This window comes from Mus pahari, chromosome 3 (assembly GCF_900095145.1).
Source record: "Mus pahari chromosome 3, PAHARI_EIJ_v1.1, whole genome shotgun sequence".
Lineage (NCBI taxonomy): Eukaryota > Metazoa > Chordata > Mammalia > Rodentia > Muridae > Mus > Mus pahari.
The window spans coordinates 132,573,141-132,586,390 of NC_034592.1; the positions used below are offsets into that span (position 1 = coordinate 132,573,141).

General features: G+C 43.1%; 1 protein-coding gene across 1 annotated transcript; it reads left to right on the plus strand.

Moving 5' to 3' along the window:
* Positions 1–3,868: 3,868 nt before the first annotated feature.
* On the plus strand, positions 3,869–4,479 carry LOC110317517 (sperm motility kinase X-like). The gene is given in 2 exon segments (XM_021191979.1): positions 3,869–4,282; positions 4,285–4,479. Coding segments are annotated over 2 exon segments (609 nt in total).
* The last annotated feature ends 8,771 nt before the right edge of the window (positions 4,480–13,250 follow it).

Genomic DNA, 13,250 nt, shown 5'->3' on the forward strand with positions numbered 1-13,250 from the left:
AACAGGAAGTACCAACCCAGAGGCTACCATGGGGGCAGCATGCCTTTTCGACACTTCCTGAAGAGCTCCATGACTGTGCCATAGAACCTAAACCAAAGCAACCTGTGGCCTGAAAGCACTCCCCGACCTGACCAATGGACCATATGTAGAAAAAACAGGGTGAAACGAACAAAACACCAAACAAAGAAACAAATAGATTAGTAACTGATCAAGAAAATCCACCAATTCCCGAACAGAAAAACCACCAATCTCTGACCTCGGTAAGATGAGGACATGAAATTCCACCAATCCTCAGCTTGGAAGAGTTCACCCTTAGAAATCTATGCCCACTAAGAACCCCAGTCTAACTGCTTGTTCTTGGAACAGAGAGCACCTCCTCTCCTGGATGTTTCCGTGCCCCAAATCTCCCAAACTTTGCTGTACTTTTACATATCTGTACTTTTACATATCTGGTTGGAAACACACACTCAAACCTGCAAACCCACCTACAGAGAGGGGGGGAGGAGAGATCATATTTCTTGCTCTTTCCCCTTCTGGAAACATCTAGTTGTCCTTCCAAATTTGATTCCTCTTGTCTCCACCCCCATCTAAAACATTCCTTTTGGTAGGAGACTAAAACCCCAGGGGGGGAACCCCAACATTCCTAGCAAACCCCTCATAGCATGAGCCACATAAAATTCTCCCTTCCTTCAGGTGCCTCTTCTCAGGGTGTTGGTCTCAGTGAAATGAACAGTAACAGACAGAGCCCCTTTGGACTAAGAAGTGAGAAAAGCCACTCTGGCTTGTGCCAGCTCTGAGTTGTCTCTAACGATCTGATGTCACAGAGAGACACTGTGAGGAATGACCAACAGCTGATGATATAATGCACCGCCTGGGATGTTTGGTGTCCTTCTGTGCAGAGAGCCGTTTGGTGGTGAACTGCGGGACTTGGTGGTTGGTGGTTGGATTTTGAAGATTGTTTGGATTTTGATTTTGAACATCAGCTACACTTCCACAGAGTGAGTTCTTTCCTGCTGTTTCCTTTCCATGAGCTCAGAGGTTTGGTTTTCTGTTTATGTGACTTTATTCATTTGGGAATTTTGTTTACAGCTTTGACTTCTTGGTTTTTGTTAGTTTGTTTAATTATTTTCATTTTGCTTTCTGGATTAACATCCATGTATTTTTCCTCCTTTCCTTTCTCCTTCCTTCTCTTTCCTTTCTCCCTTTCTCTTCCCTTCTTTGTTTGGTTTTCTTGTTCTTTGGAGGCTGGGCTCATTTGTATGGACTCAGCCAACCTGGAACTTTCTCTGTAGACCAGGGCAGCCTCAAACTCAGTGATTTGCCTGCCTTGCCTTCTGAGTGCTGGGAGGAAATGTGGGAAGAAACCTGAGTGGAGTCCCTGCCTGGCCAACATCTGTATTTCTTTTTCTGACTTCTCTTTTGACTTTGTCACTTCCTGTTACACTCCATCTCATGCTGCTTCTTATCTTCCAGTCCCCTTATGGTTCCCCTATCCTGCTGTTTAATTTGCTATTGCTTGCTCATGGAGCAGAGAAAGCCCCTCCTCTCCTGGAGGTTTCCTTCCTACCAAATCTAGGTGGGATTTGTACTCTATTTTTTCTTTTAAGACCAGATCCATTCTATTGAGGTTTGTACTTTTTACACATTTGCTTTGAAACATGCACAGGCAGAGAGAGAGAGAGAGAGAGAGAGAGAGAGAGAGAGAGAGAGACAGAGACAGAGACAGAGACAGAGACAGAGACAGAGGAGAGAGGAGAGAGAGAGACAGACAGAGACAGACAGAGAGAGAGACAGACAGAGAGAGAGAGAGAGACAGAGACAGAGACAGACAGAGACAGAGACACAGAGACAGATAAAGACAGAGACAGAGAGACAGAGAGACAGAGAGACAGAAAGACAGAGACAAAAAGAAAGAGAGACCATATTTCTTGCTCTTCCCCTCTGGAAACATCTAGTTGTCCTTCCAAATATGATTCCTCTTGGCTCCACCCCCATCTAAAACATTCCTTTTGGTAGGAGACTAAAACCCCAGGGGGGGAACCCCAACATTCCTAGCAAACCCCTCATAGCATGAGCCACATAAAATTCTCCCTCCCTTCAGGTGCCTCTTCTCAGGGTGTTGGTCTCAGTGAAATGAACAGTAACAGACAGAGCCCCTTTGGACTAAGAAGTGAGAAAAGCCACTCTGGCTTGTGCCAGCTCTGAGTTGTCTCTAACGATCTGATGTCACAGAGAGACACTGTGAGGAATGACCAACAGCTGATGATATAATGCACCGCCTGGGATGTTTGGTGTCCTTCTGTGCAGAGAGCCGTTTGGTGGTGAACTGCGGGACTTGGTGGTTGGTGGTTGGATTTTGAAGATTGTTTGGATTTTGATTTTGAACATCAGCTACACTTCCACAGAGTGAGTTCTTTCCTGCTGTTTCCTTTCCATGAGCTCAGAGGTTTGGTTTTCTGTTTATGTGACTTTATTCATTTGGGAGCTTCGTCCACAGCTTTGACTTTTTGGTTTTTGTTTGTTTAGGTTTTTCATTTTTCTTGTGGAGTAACACCATCCATATTCTTTCCTTCCTTCCTCCCCTCCCTCCATCCCTCCCTCCTTCCCTCCTTCCTTCTTTCCTTCCTTTCTTCCTTCCCTACTTCCTTCCTTCCCTCCTTCCTTCCTTCCTTCTTTCCTTTATCCTTCTTTCCTTCTTTCTCATTCCTTCCATCCTTCCTTCTTTCCTTTCTTCTTCCCTTTCTTCTTCCCTTCTCTCTCTTTCCTTCTTTAATTAAGTTTGCTTTTCTTGGTCTTTTTGGAGACTGGGTTTCTTTGTGCAGCATTGGCCAACCTGGAACTTTCTCTGTAGACCAGGGTAGCCTCAAACTCAGTGATTTGCCTGCCTTGCCTCCCGAGGACTGAGGTGAAATGGGGGGAAAATCCTGAGTGGAGTCCCTGCCTGGCCAACATCCGTATTTCTTTTCCTGACTTCTCTTTCGACCTTGTCTCTTTCTGTTACTCTCTATCTCATTCTGCCTCTTATGCTCCAGTCCCCTCATAGCTCTCCTATCCTTCTCCTATCCCAGCCTCAAACCACCAAAATCCTGCATATGAGAAAAAAAATTGTGGCGTTTGTCTCTGTTGGGTGATGTTATTCTGTGTAACACAGAGACCTCAAAGTACATCCATTTCCAGGAAAACTGATAAATTTTCATTCTTATTCATAGGTGCAGTGCGATTTTTGCCCCCATCCTGTGTATACACTGTGTTTTTTCTACCGGGGCAGGTCGCATCCCATGCATTTCTGTGTAATGCTATCTTGATGTCCAAGTGTGGACTTTAACTCCGTGCTTTCCCTTCAAAATGGATGTCTTAGGTAAGCTTGTCAATGTGTTATCCTTTGAAATGGGAATCCTTGTCCTCCTGGATACAATGTTGTCTTCCATTACCCTTGCTTTCTTTCAGCTCTGAGCCTTAACTCTTTCCAGCCACTCTGGTTGTCTTTGCTTTGCTCTGATTTCTCTGTGGCCTTGAGGCATAGCCAGACTCATCTTTGGAGGTATCTCTGACTTTTAATCTCAGAATCTCTAGCAGTCAGCTTTCTTAGAAGTAATTCTAATTTTTTTCCCTGCCATCTTTACTTGCTATAGCTCCTGGTGACTCTGACAAAGAGAAGAGAAGTATGGTAATGTCAAGTGATCTCGAGGCCAGTTTCCATGAAGGGAACACCCTGGCACAGGATTACTACATCTTGGGTCCCCTAGGTGAAGGGTCTTTTGCACAAGTCAAAGTGGCTCTCCACCTTATGACCCATACCCTGGTAGCCATCAAAATATTGAAAAGGGGCACAAACCTAGACTTCCTGGTTATCTCTGAGATTGAACTTATGAAGTCTCTACACCACCGTCATATAATACAGCTTCTACAAGTTTTTGAAACCAGGCACAAAACCTACCTGGTGATGGAATATGCACCCCGGGGATGCCTGCTGGAATACATCAACAAGTGTGGGTTTCTGAATGAGGCAGAGGCATGTACCATGTTTACGGAACTCTGTTTGGCTGTCAAGTATATCCACAGTCAGAATATTGCCCACCGAGACATCAAGGCTGAGAACATCCTATTGGATTGTGAGGGGCATGTGAAACTTACTGACTTTGGCTTAAGCAAAAGACTGACCTCTGGGGAAAAATTCAAGGGATTTTGTGGCACAGCACAATATTGTGCTCCTGAAGTGTTAGGTCACACACCATATGATGGCCTTCCAGCCGACATTTGGAGTCTTGGAGTAGTATTATATTATTCAGTTATCGGCCACCTTCCCTTCCAAGAGACAGTGCACTCCAAGATACGGTACATGATTCTATCCCAGAGCTGTTGGATTCCATATCTCCTGTCCCCAGAGCTTCGAGACCTATTGATGAGATTAATGACAATAGACGCCACAATGAGGCCATCCATCAAAGAAGTATTGGCACACCCATGGCTGCACCATGATCAAGACACATTGATATCCCCAGAAGAAATCCCTAGAGAACCAGAACCCAACATTGCTTTTGAAATGTTTTTGATGGGTTTCAACATGCAAGAGCTCAGACATGCTTTGAAGGAACGGAAGTATAGCCACGCCATGGCAACCTACTTAATTATGAAACAGAACCCTACCTGGCAGCCCCAATTTTATCACAGTGGAGGGCAGGGTGGTACACTGGACCCTACAAAAGATCCCAACCTTCCTTGGCCTTTAAGGAGGGTAACCAGTGACCCTAGCTTTCCTACCTGCACTTTGACCACACTCTCTGAGCTGCATGGAGATGGGAGGAAAAGCCATAAGAGGAGGCATAGTTTACCCCCAACCCTTTCTTCTCTTAAGAGTAGCTTTCTGAAAAACACCTCCCCACAGCAGGAGCTCATGCCTGGTGTTGGGAAGAGCACATGCAGAGACAAGGGCATCATCAATTCCACAATTTCATCAGCAATAAAGAGAAAGCTAACAACAACAACAACAACAACAACAACAACAACAACATCTTCAGGAACCACATACTCACTGTTGAAATCCTCAAAAACCTCAACCTTTGAAAATACACAAGATGTGACCAATGAGAGCTCGGAGTCTACAGACACAAGTAGCAGCACATTCCCCAGGGAGTCCACCAGCAGCAGCCCCTTCCCCAGTAAGGAGCTCCAGGAAGAGAATACAAGCACTGAATCCTTACAAGACAGCAGTTCATCCTACAGAGAAACAGACCATGAGGAGCAACTCGGAAGGCAGTCCCAGGGTGTGCCCAGAGTCCCACTGAGAAGGTGGGGCTGGAGGGGCCTGAAGAGAAGAGTTGTCAAAGCTTTAAGAAGCTTGTGTTGCTGCATCCCAGTGACAAATAACAAAATCATGCCAGTCAATGAATAGTGAATAGCTTCAGGGACACAGGCTAAAACAAGTAAGTGGGGTGTGATGGGAAAGCATACACTCTTTACATTCTTCTTCCCTTAAAATATACTCAGTATGCATGTTGAGGGGGTTAATGACTCTGTATCTATCATGCTGTAGAGAAAATCTCATCCTGTCCTCCCAACTATGAAAAGTCCTCCAAAGCTTGGTTTACATATAGACAGCAGAGGATAGTGGTCAGATCCTGGGCAAGGATGCTGGAAAAGCATTGGTGAAGGGATCAATGGACCACTCAGAAGGAATCAGCCTGAGGGCCCATGCCAGCAGAGGGCCAACACAGCCAAGCATAAGTCCTGCAGATTTCTACTAACATTTCTTGTGTCTGTTTCAAGTGCTGCCAAAGTCCCTGTGGTCCCTAGAGTATGATGTCAGAGAGTGGAGAGGAGCCTGCTGAGGATGCCCACAGGAGCAGGGAGGAGATAGCCAGGTAGGAATTGCAGGTGGCTCTGTGCCAGTGGGAAGATTTGTCCATATTGAAGGCTTAAACTAGAGGCAAAATGTTGTTTTCCCCTGAAGTCTGAAGGAAAATTCTGGGAAGAAGATCTGAGTGATGTTCCTTTTGCCCATCCCCTGTAGGAAATTCCACACTGGGCAGCAGTCCCAGAATAGTTGTGGCCCAGTGCATTGATCTTCACAGAACACAGAAATACCTGGAAGAAAACATCCAGGAGTGCTGGGGATTACCAAGAAAACTGAGAAGAAACACCAGACTTCAGAGAACCTTCATGCACAGTGAAGTCACCTTAGCTGCTTGTCTCCAGGTGCACTCGTGAGTTGAGGAGACAGTGATCCTGGAGGCAGAGGAAGGAACTCAAAGGACCTGACCTGTTGCATGTCTCCAAGAGGTATATGTGTGACCCGGTTAGAGGCAGCAACAGAACTGAGAAGCAGTGAGGGTACATCTGGAGTCCTGAAGTAAAAACAGGGGCAGAGAGAGCTCAGCTCCACAGCTCTGATGCAGGCCTCCATAGGATTCTGGCTACTGTTAAGACACACTGAGAGATATCTTGATACTACCAGCTCTAGTCTCTGACTATGCACATTACAAACTTGAGACATTTAAAGGGTATTCTTTACATCTGGTTGGACACACAATACACAAACATTCACAGTCGATACTAATGAGGTTTTCTTGAAGTAGAGAGCACCCACATTCCAAACAAGGTAATTTCATAATTTGAATGACTCTGTCCTCTGGAAACATTCCTCCAAATCAGTTTTGTCTTGTCTCCACTCCATTCTGACAAAGTAACTACCTATTCTTCTGCTTTCTAGGAGTCATGGGAAGCCAGGATGGGCCTTGTTCCCCACTTTGGCCCAGGGTACCCAGACATGCACAAAGTGATGCTTACCTATGGACTATCTTTTGAGGAGATCCAAGATGAAGTTTGAATGAAGTGCTTGACACTTGAGTCCAAAGAAGGTACTGGTAAAAAGTACTGCAGTGGGGGGGGGGGNGGCAGGAAAATGTTGATGGTAAAACATGAGATCCCCTCATGACATTGTGGGGTTTCCTCTGAGTGAGCCGTTGTTACTTGCTCCATTCCCACCAAGTAGAAATACCCAGAGATCCTCAAATGTGTTAAAGAGGAACTGGATTCCTCTCTCCCCCGATATCACTCTCTATTCCAAACTATTTGGTGTATATTGAAGAGTTTTACCACAGAGCTGGCTCCTAGCATGGTCATGTCCTTGCGACCTCTGCCATCTTTGCTAGTGCTGCTAGTGCTGCTGCCTCACTGTTATGTCCATTGCAGGCTGGGAAGGGCCAGACGCTTCTGGAGCCANTCAGTGAGCATTCCAAAGCCTTGTGCTGTGGAAACTGAAGAAAACACCAGGAACATCACTCAACACAGAGCAAGGCTTGCAGCCAGCCTCACCGGCAAGGACCTGAGAGAGGGCCACCTTTTTGAGCCTAGAAAACCTAAGTGGAAGAGGGACGTACAGGCGATGCTTCCTGGCTCAGGCCATTGGGAAGGGGTAGTTATTTACAAGGTTATGCGCAATTAGACTTTTTGTAATTCTTACCAAAACCCTCTATTCAGGTCTTCTTGATAGAAGAGGCTCCTGTTGATTGATACGGACGTAGGGCAAAGCCAGTCCCACAAGTGGGTGGGCTGAGAAAAAAACAAGAAAAGAAAGATGTGTTCTGATTCCAGGAGCACACAGCACATTATCTTGATCAGAGTTGTGAGAGAACACTATCTGAGGCAGCTTGAAGAACATCCTCACTGGAACAGTTCCTTTGTTCTGGCAAGAGCCAAGTGACCAGGGTAAGGTCCTTCTCAAGTCCCTTCCACCTGTCACCTCCACTCTTTTTTTTGGGGGGGGGGGAGAGAAATGGCAGCTCTTTGGGAAAGTGAACTCTTTGGCACAGGGGGAAATGTCCTAAACAGAACACCAATGACTGATGCTCTAAGATCAAGAATTGATAAATGGGACATCATGAAACTGAAATGCTTCTGTAAGGCAAAGGACATAGTCATTAAGACAAATCAGCAACCTACAGACTGGGAAAAACATCTTTACTAAACCCACATCCGATAGAGAGCTAATATCCAAAATATATAAAGAACTCAAAAAGCTAACCACCAAAAAGCCAAACAACCCAATCAAATATTGAGGGATAGAACTAAACCAAGAATTCACAAGAAAGGAATCTTAAGTGGCTGAGAAGCACCTAAAGAAATTCTCAAAGTCCTTAGTGATCAGAGAAATGCAAATCAAAACAACCCTGAGATTCCACCTTACATCAATCCGAATGACTGAGATCAAAACCTCAGGTGACAACACACATTGGTGAGGACAGGGAGAAGGGTGTTTGGTCTGTTCATAGTGTCCCAGGCACTGTGTGTGTTTTGTGTGAGGAACAATGTTTTCTTTGGATAATGCATGAATTTTTCATGTGTCTTCCATGCCTGGGATTCTGTCTTCCATCTCAGGTATTTTGTTGGTTTTTCTTGCATTTGTAGTTTGTTTGCTTACTTAGATTTTCCATCTCCAGGATTCCCTCAGTTTGTGTTTTCTTTATTGCTTCTATATCCATTTTTAGGTCTTGATCGGTTTATTCATTTTCTTCACATGTTTGTATTCTTGAGTATTTCTTCAAGGCATCTATTAATTTTCTCTTTAAAGGCCACTATCATCTTTATAAGATCTGATTTAAAGTCAATTTCATGTGTGTCGTCTATGTTGGATTGTCCAGGGCTTGCCGTAGTAGGATACTTGGCCTCAAGTGGTGCTATATTGCCCTAGATGTTTTTGATTTTATTCTTACACTGGCCCCTGGTTATCAGGGTTAAGGGTTGTAGATTTAGGTGCCAATTTCTGAGTTTATCATTGTTAAATATGAATGGGAATTTTTTCCATGAATTTTGTTTCTTTTATGATCTTCTGACGTGGGTCACCTGCAGTTCTGGTGACCAGCCAGGCTTCAGGTTCAGTGGGGTCTCTTTTCTGTGAGTTTTGGCCCGGATGACCTCTTAGATTTGAGGAACCACCATCACCTCTTCTGTCCTAGTACTGGCATGGCCTCTGGGAATGCAGAGATCTAGCAAAATTGTGGTGTCTAATCTGGTTGTACAGGAGATGCGGTGTAGTTTAGGGCTGTTGTGTATACTTTAAGAGGAGTTTGTATGCAGGAGACCATGTCTTACCTGGGGTCCCTAGTGCCCACATGGCCTCTGGTAAAGCTTCCACAGTTGTGGACCAGAATACAGAGCCCAGACCACTGGGAGCCTTTTAGTGATGTTGGGTCTATTTTAAAGGGAAATTGTGGGCATTAGATGGGGCCTAACTAGGGTCCCTGGTATTTACATGGCCTCTGGGAAGGCAGGCAGGAAGGCAACAATTCTGAAGAAAAACATTTATTTAATTGGGGTTTGCTTATATTTCAGACTTGTAGTCTTTTGTCATCATATTGGAAGCATGGTGGAATGCAGCTAGACACAGTGTTGAAAGAATAGCTAAGCATTCTACATCTGGATTGGCAAGCTTCTGAGAAAGGGACACTGGATTTGGCTTGAACATTTGGAAAGTCAAGGCCCATTCCCAGTGATACACTTCCTCCAACAAGGCCACACCTCCTAAAAGCTATCAGGGCCATTTTCACTCAAACTACTACAGTCTACTCCATTGAATCAATAGTTCATAGACATAATGCAAAAACCATTTACTCTTACTAAGAATGTCCCCACAGTCTGTCAAAGAAACAGTTTTGTTTGAAAGCAAAGTCTCTTCTGAGTCTCATGCAATCTCTTAACTGTAATCCTCTGTAAAATAACAATGAAGAAGCAAGTCACATACATGCAACAAATAATGGTAGGGGATATATATATATATATATATATATATATATATATATATATATCCATTTCCAAAGGGTTTAAAGAGAACATAATGAGAAAATGTTGGGCCGAGGGAGACTAAAAACCAGCTGAACATACTCCAAACTCTGCATCTTCATGCATGAGGTCAAAACACTCTTCAGATATCCAACTCCTTTCAGCCTTCTTGTCTGCAACACACTTCTTTTACTTGGACTGACTCAACCCTATGTTAGCAGGTTTCCTCAGCAGATATCCCAAGGCTATGGCATCTCTACCACTTTAGAGTCTCCAAGGCAATCAGGCTTCACCTTCACAGATTCATGAAATGGTCCCTCTAGGCCTCTATGTAGGGACACCCCTAACATGTGTCTGACCTCTGAGAATTTCCTTCAACATGGAGATTCCACAAACTCTTTCTTGTAACATTGACTCTGAACCCATAACCACAATGCCAAGGCTGCAAAATTCTGTTACTTGTTGTGCGAGAAAGTGTCCACTTATTAAACTACATTTCTTATTTTTCAAATACATTTTCACCAGCTTTCTGTTTTCAACGGTTTTCTTCAGTGCCTAAGATTGAATGGATTAGAAATCGCTCTGAAAACCAGGGTGGCCTTCAACTCTGAAGTCTGCTTGTCTCTGCCTCACCAGTGCTAATATTAAGGTTCTTGCTAGGCCCTAAGTTGTACTTAAATACCTTTCCATGAGTTGGAAGCTTGGCTATGTGCTGTCTTACCTTGATGTCAACCATTCCTTGTATTTCATGTAGCATCAGGCACTTCTTTAAATTTTTTGAATGTCCTTAAGTGTAGGATTTAGTTACATTAAACTTCCTGGTGCTCACTTTCTCAGACTATACATTTTGTATTTTTCCTAGTTCAACTTGTTCCTTTTCATTATAGAAATGCATAAGACAGACCAGCAAGAACTACATGACACAATCAATGCTAGGCTGCAGTAACTGTCCTCTTCCAAAACTTTTAATGCATTAACTGTTCAATTTCGCCTCAGGTTGATTTCTAACATAATCACAGAAAGCAGCAATGCTCTTAGCCAAAATATCACAAGACTTTTTTTCTAGGTCCCATACTAATATTCTCTCCTGAATCCTCTTGAACCCTCACAGTTTAAATAATCCCAAGCACCATTGTCTCCCATGATCCTACTACTATGACCCATTAAACCCTGCTTGTATTGTCCATTTGCACTTTTAGTTCAAAGTCCTAAAGTGTTCCATATTTCTCCAAATAAAAGCATTGTCTGCCCTATCATGACAATAGCGCATGCCATGGCACCAATTTCCATCTTAGCGTTTTATTGCTGTGAAGAGGAATCATAACCATGGAAACTCTTAAAATGCAAAACACTGAATTGGGGCTGGGTTGTATTTCAGAGGTGCAGTCCATTATTATTATGACAGGAAACATGGTGCCATACAGGCAGACATGGTACTGGAGAGTTACCTGAGAATTCTTCATCTGGATTGGAAGGCAGCAGGAAGAGAGAGGGACCCTGGGTCTGGGTAGAGCCTCAAGGCCCACCCCATTCACACATGTCTTCTATCATGTGCTCCAACAAAGCCACACCACTTAATAGTGCCAATCCCTATGAGTGTGTATGGGGCATTTTCATTCAAACTATTATAGTCCTATTTTAGAAAAAAGTAATTTTTCTTCTTCTTCTTCTTCTTCTTCTTCTTCTTCTTCTTCTTCTTCTTCTTCTTCTTCTTCTTCTCCTTCTTCTTCTTCCTTATCCTCCTCCCCCTCCTCCTCTTCCTCCTCCTCCTCCTCTTCCTCCTCCTCCTTATCTATCTATCTATCTTTCTGGTACCAGCCACATACTCTGGCCTTTTTCATACAATATCTTTAGCCTTTGGACAAACTTCTACACATTGCTGCTTGGTGACCTCCATTGCAACAGGAATTCTGCTGTCCTCTTCATTCACTCTTGTTGGTAGCTCCTAATGTTTCCAGATAGCCTGTCATGTTTTATTCAAAATACTGGAATAAAATTGTTCATGATCTCCTTTCAAGAGTTTTATAATATCATATTATTTACGAAACTAAAACCTCAAAAAAGAAACTCTGATATTGCTAGTAGCACCATCAAAGCATTAGCCTAAGTAAGTCTTGGCTAATGTATCCTTTGTTTATATAAAAAAGACTCCTTGACCTATTGCCATCATTTAATATCCAACTCTGTTAAGTAATGTCTCTACATGTGAAAAGATTCTCAACCCCTCACATGTCGGTTTTACAAACACACTCATTGTATTAGTAAAACCACATACCATTTACAATTGTTACATTTATTCACGTGTGTGTGCATGATTATATGAGATTTATGTGGAACAAGTGTTGGCAGGAGTACAGAGAGTCCTAAAGAGCACATCTGATCTCTCAAACTGGTGTTACGGGTGCTTCTGAGTCACCATGTGCTGCTGAGATCCAAATCAGGACTTTCTTAAGATCAGAAAGCACTGTACCATTTATATATCACCATTGATTTACTGAGGGTGATAGAGCTTCAACTTACACTATTGCTTGCACATGTTAATTATACAAGGTGGGAGAGTGTTGATTGTGAGAGATCCCTGTGTGTATATACTGAAATTTGACTATAACAACCCTTGTACTTCTTTCTTCTTATACTGTACACATCCATAGAAAGGCCCTGTCATTTTTAAAAGTTCATCAATATCAATTTTCCAATATATATTTAACACGAGAGTTTATACTTTAATTCTTACGATATGTAAATTTGTGTTGTTGTTTGTATTTAGGAGAGCAAAATAAAAACTTTCCAATACATGAAACAATGAAAACATTAAGCATACATCCAACTCAACAGACCTTTATATATAAAGCTATGCATTCGTCAATTCTTCCCCAAAATCATAAGGATTATTGGCTGTATGAAAGATTCCTTCTTCCAATAAGGACATTCAACTCTGAAAAGAATGACATGAAAACTGAAAGATAGTATCATGATAATATCATGACAATTTATACCAAACTTTCTGTCCTTTGAAGGAAAGGAAAACAGTTATTTGTTTTACTACATTCAGAGAAAAACAGCAAGAGCTTTTCTTTGTATTGAATTTTAAATGGATATTATGACCTGAGTCCTTAAGGATAAGAGGGCCCAAACCCTTGAAAAGGTGATGCATTGGTGGCCAGGCTAGCCAGGTGGTGGCAAAAGAGACTGTGAGTTTTCCAGGTCCTGCCAAGGAGGGGTAAGGCATTACTCAAAGCACGGTACATGTGGTAACCTGACTGGAGGTAGGTTATATTAGGTGTTATGAGGAAGAACCAGGCACGACAAGCCAGTTCCCTTATTCATGCCCATATAATGCTCTCTGGACAGCCCTGAATGTCGTCAGCCCAGAATTCTGGCTCCACTGCTGTTGGATATACACTGTGACAGCAGTCTTTGTCCAAGGGCTTGTATGCCAACAATAGATGATTCCAAATCAATCAGTTTATGGT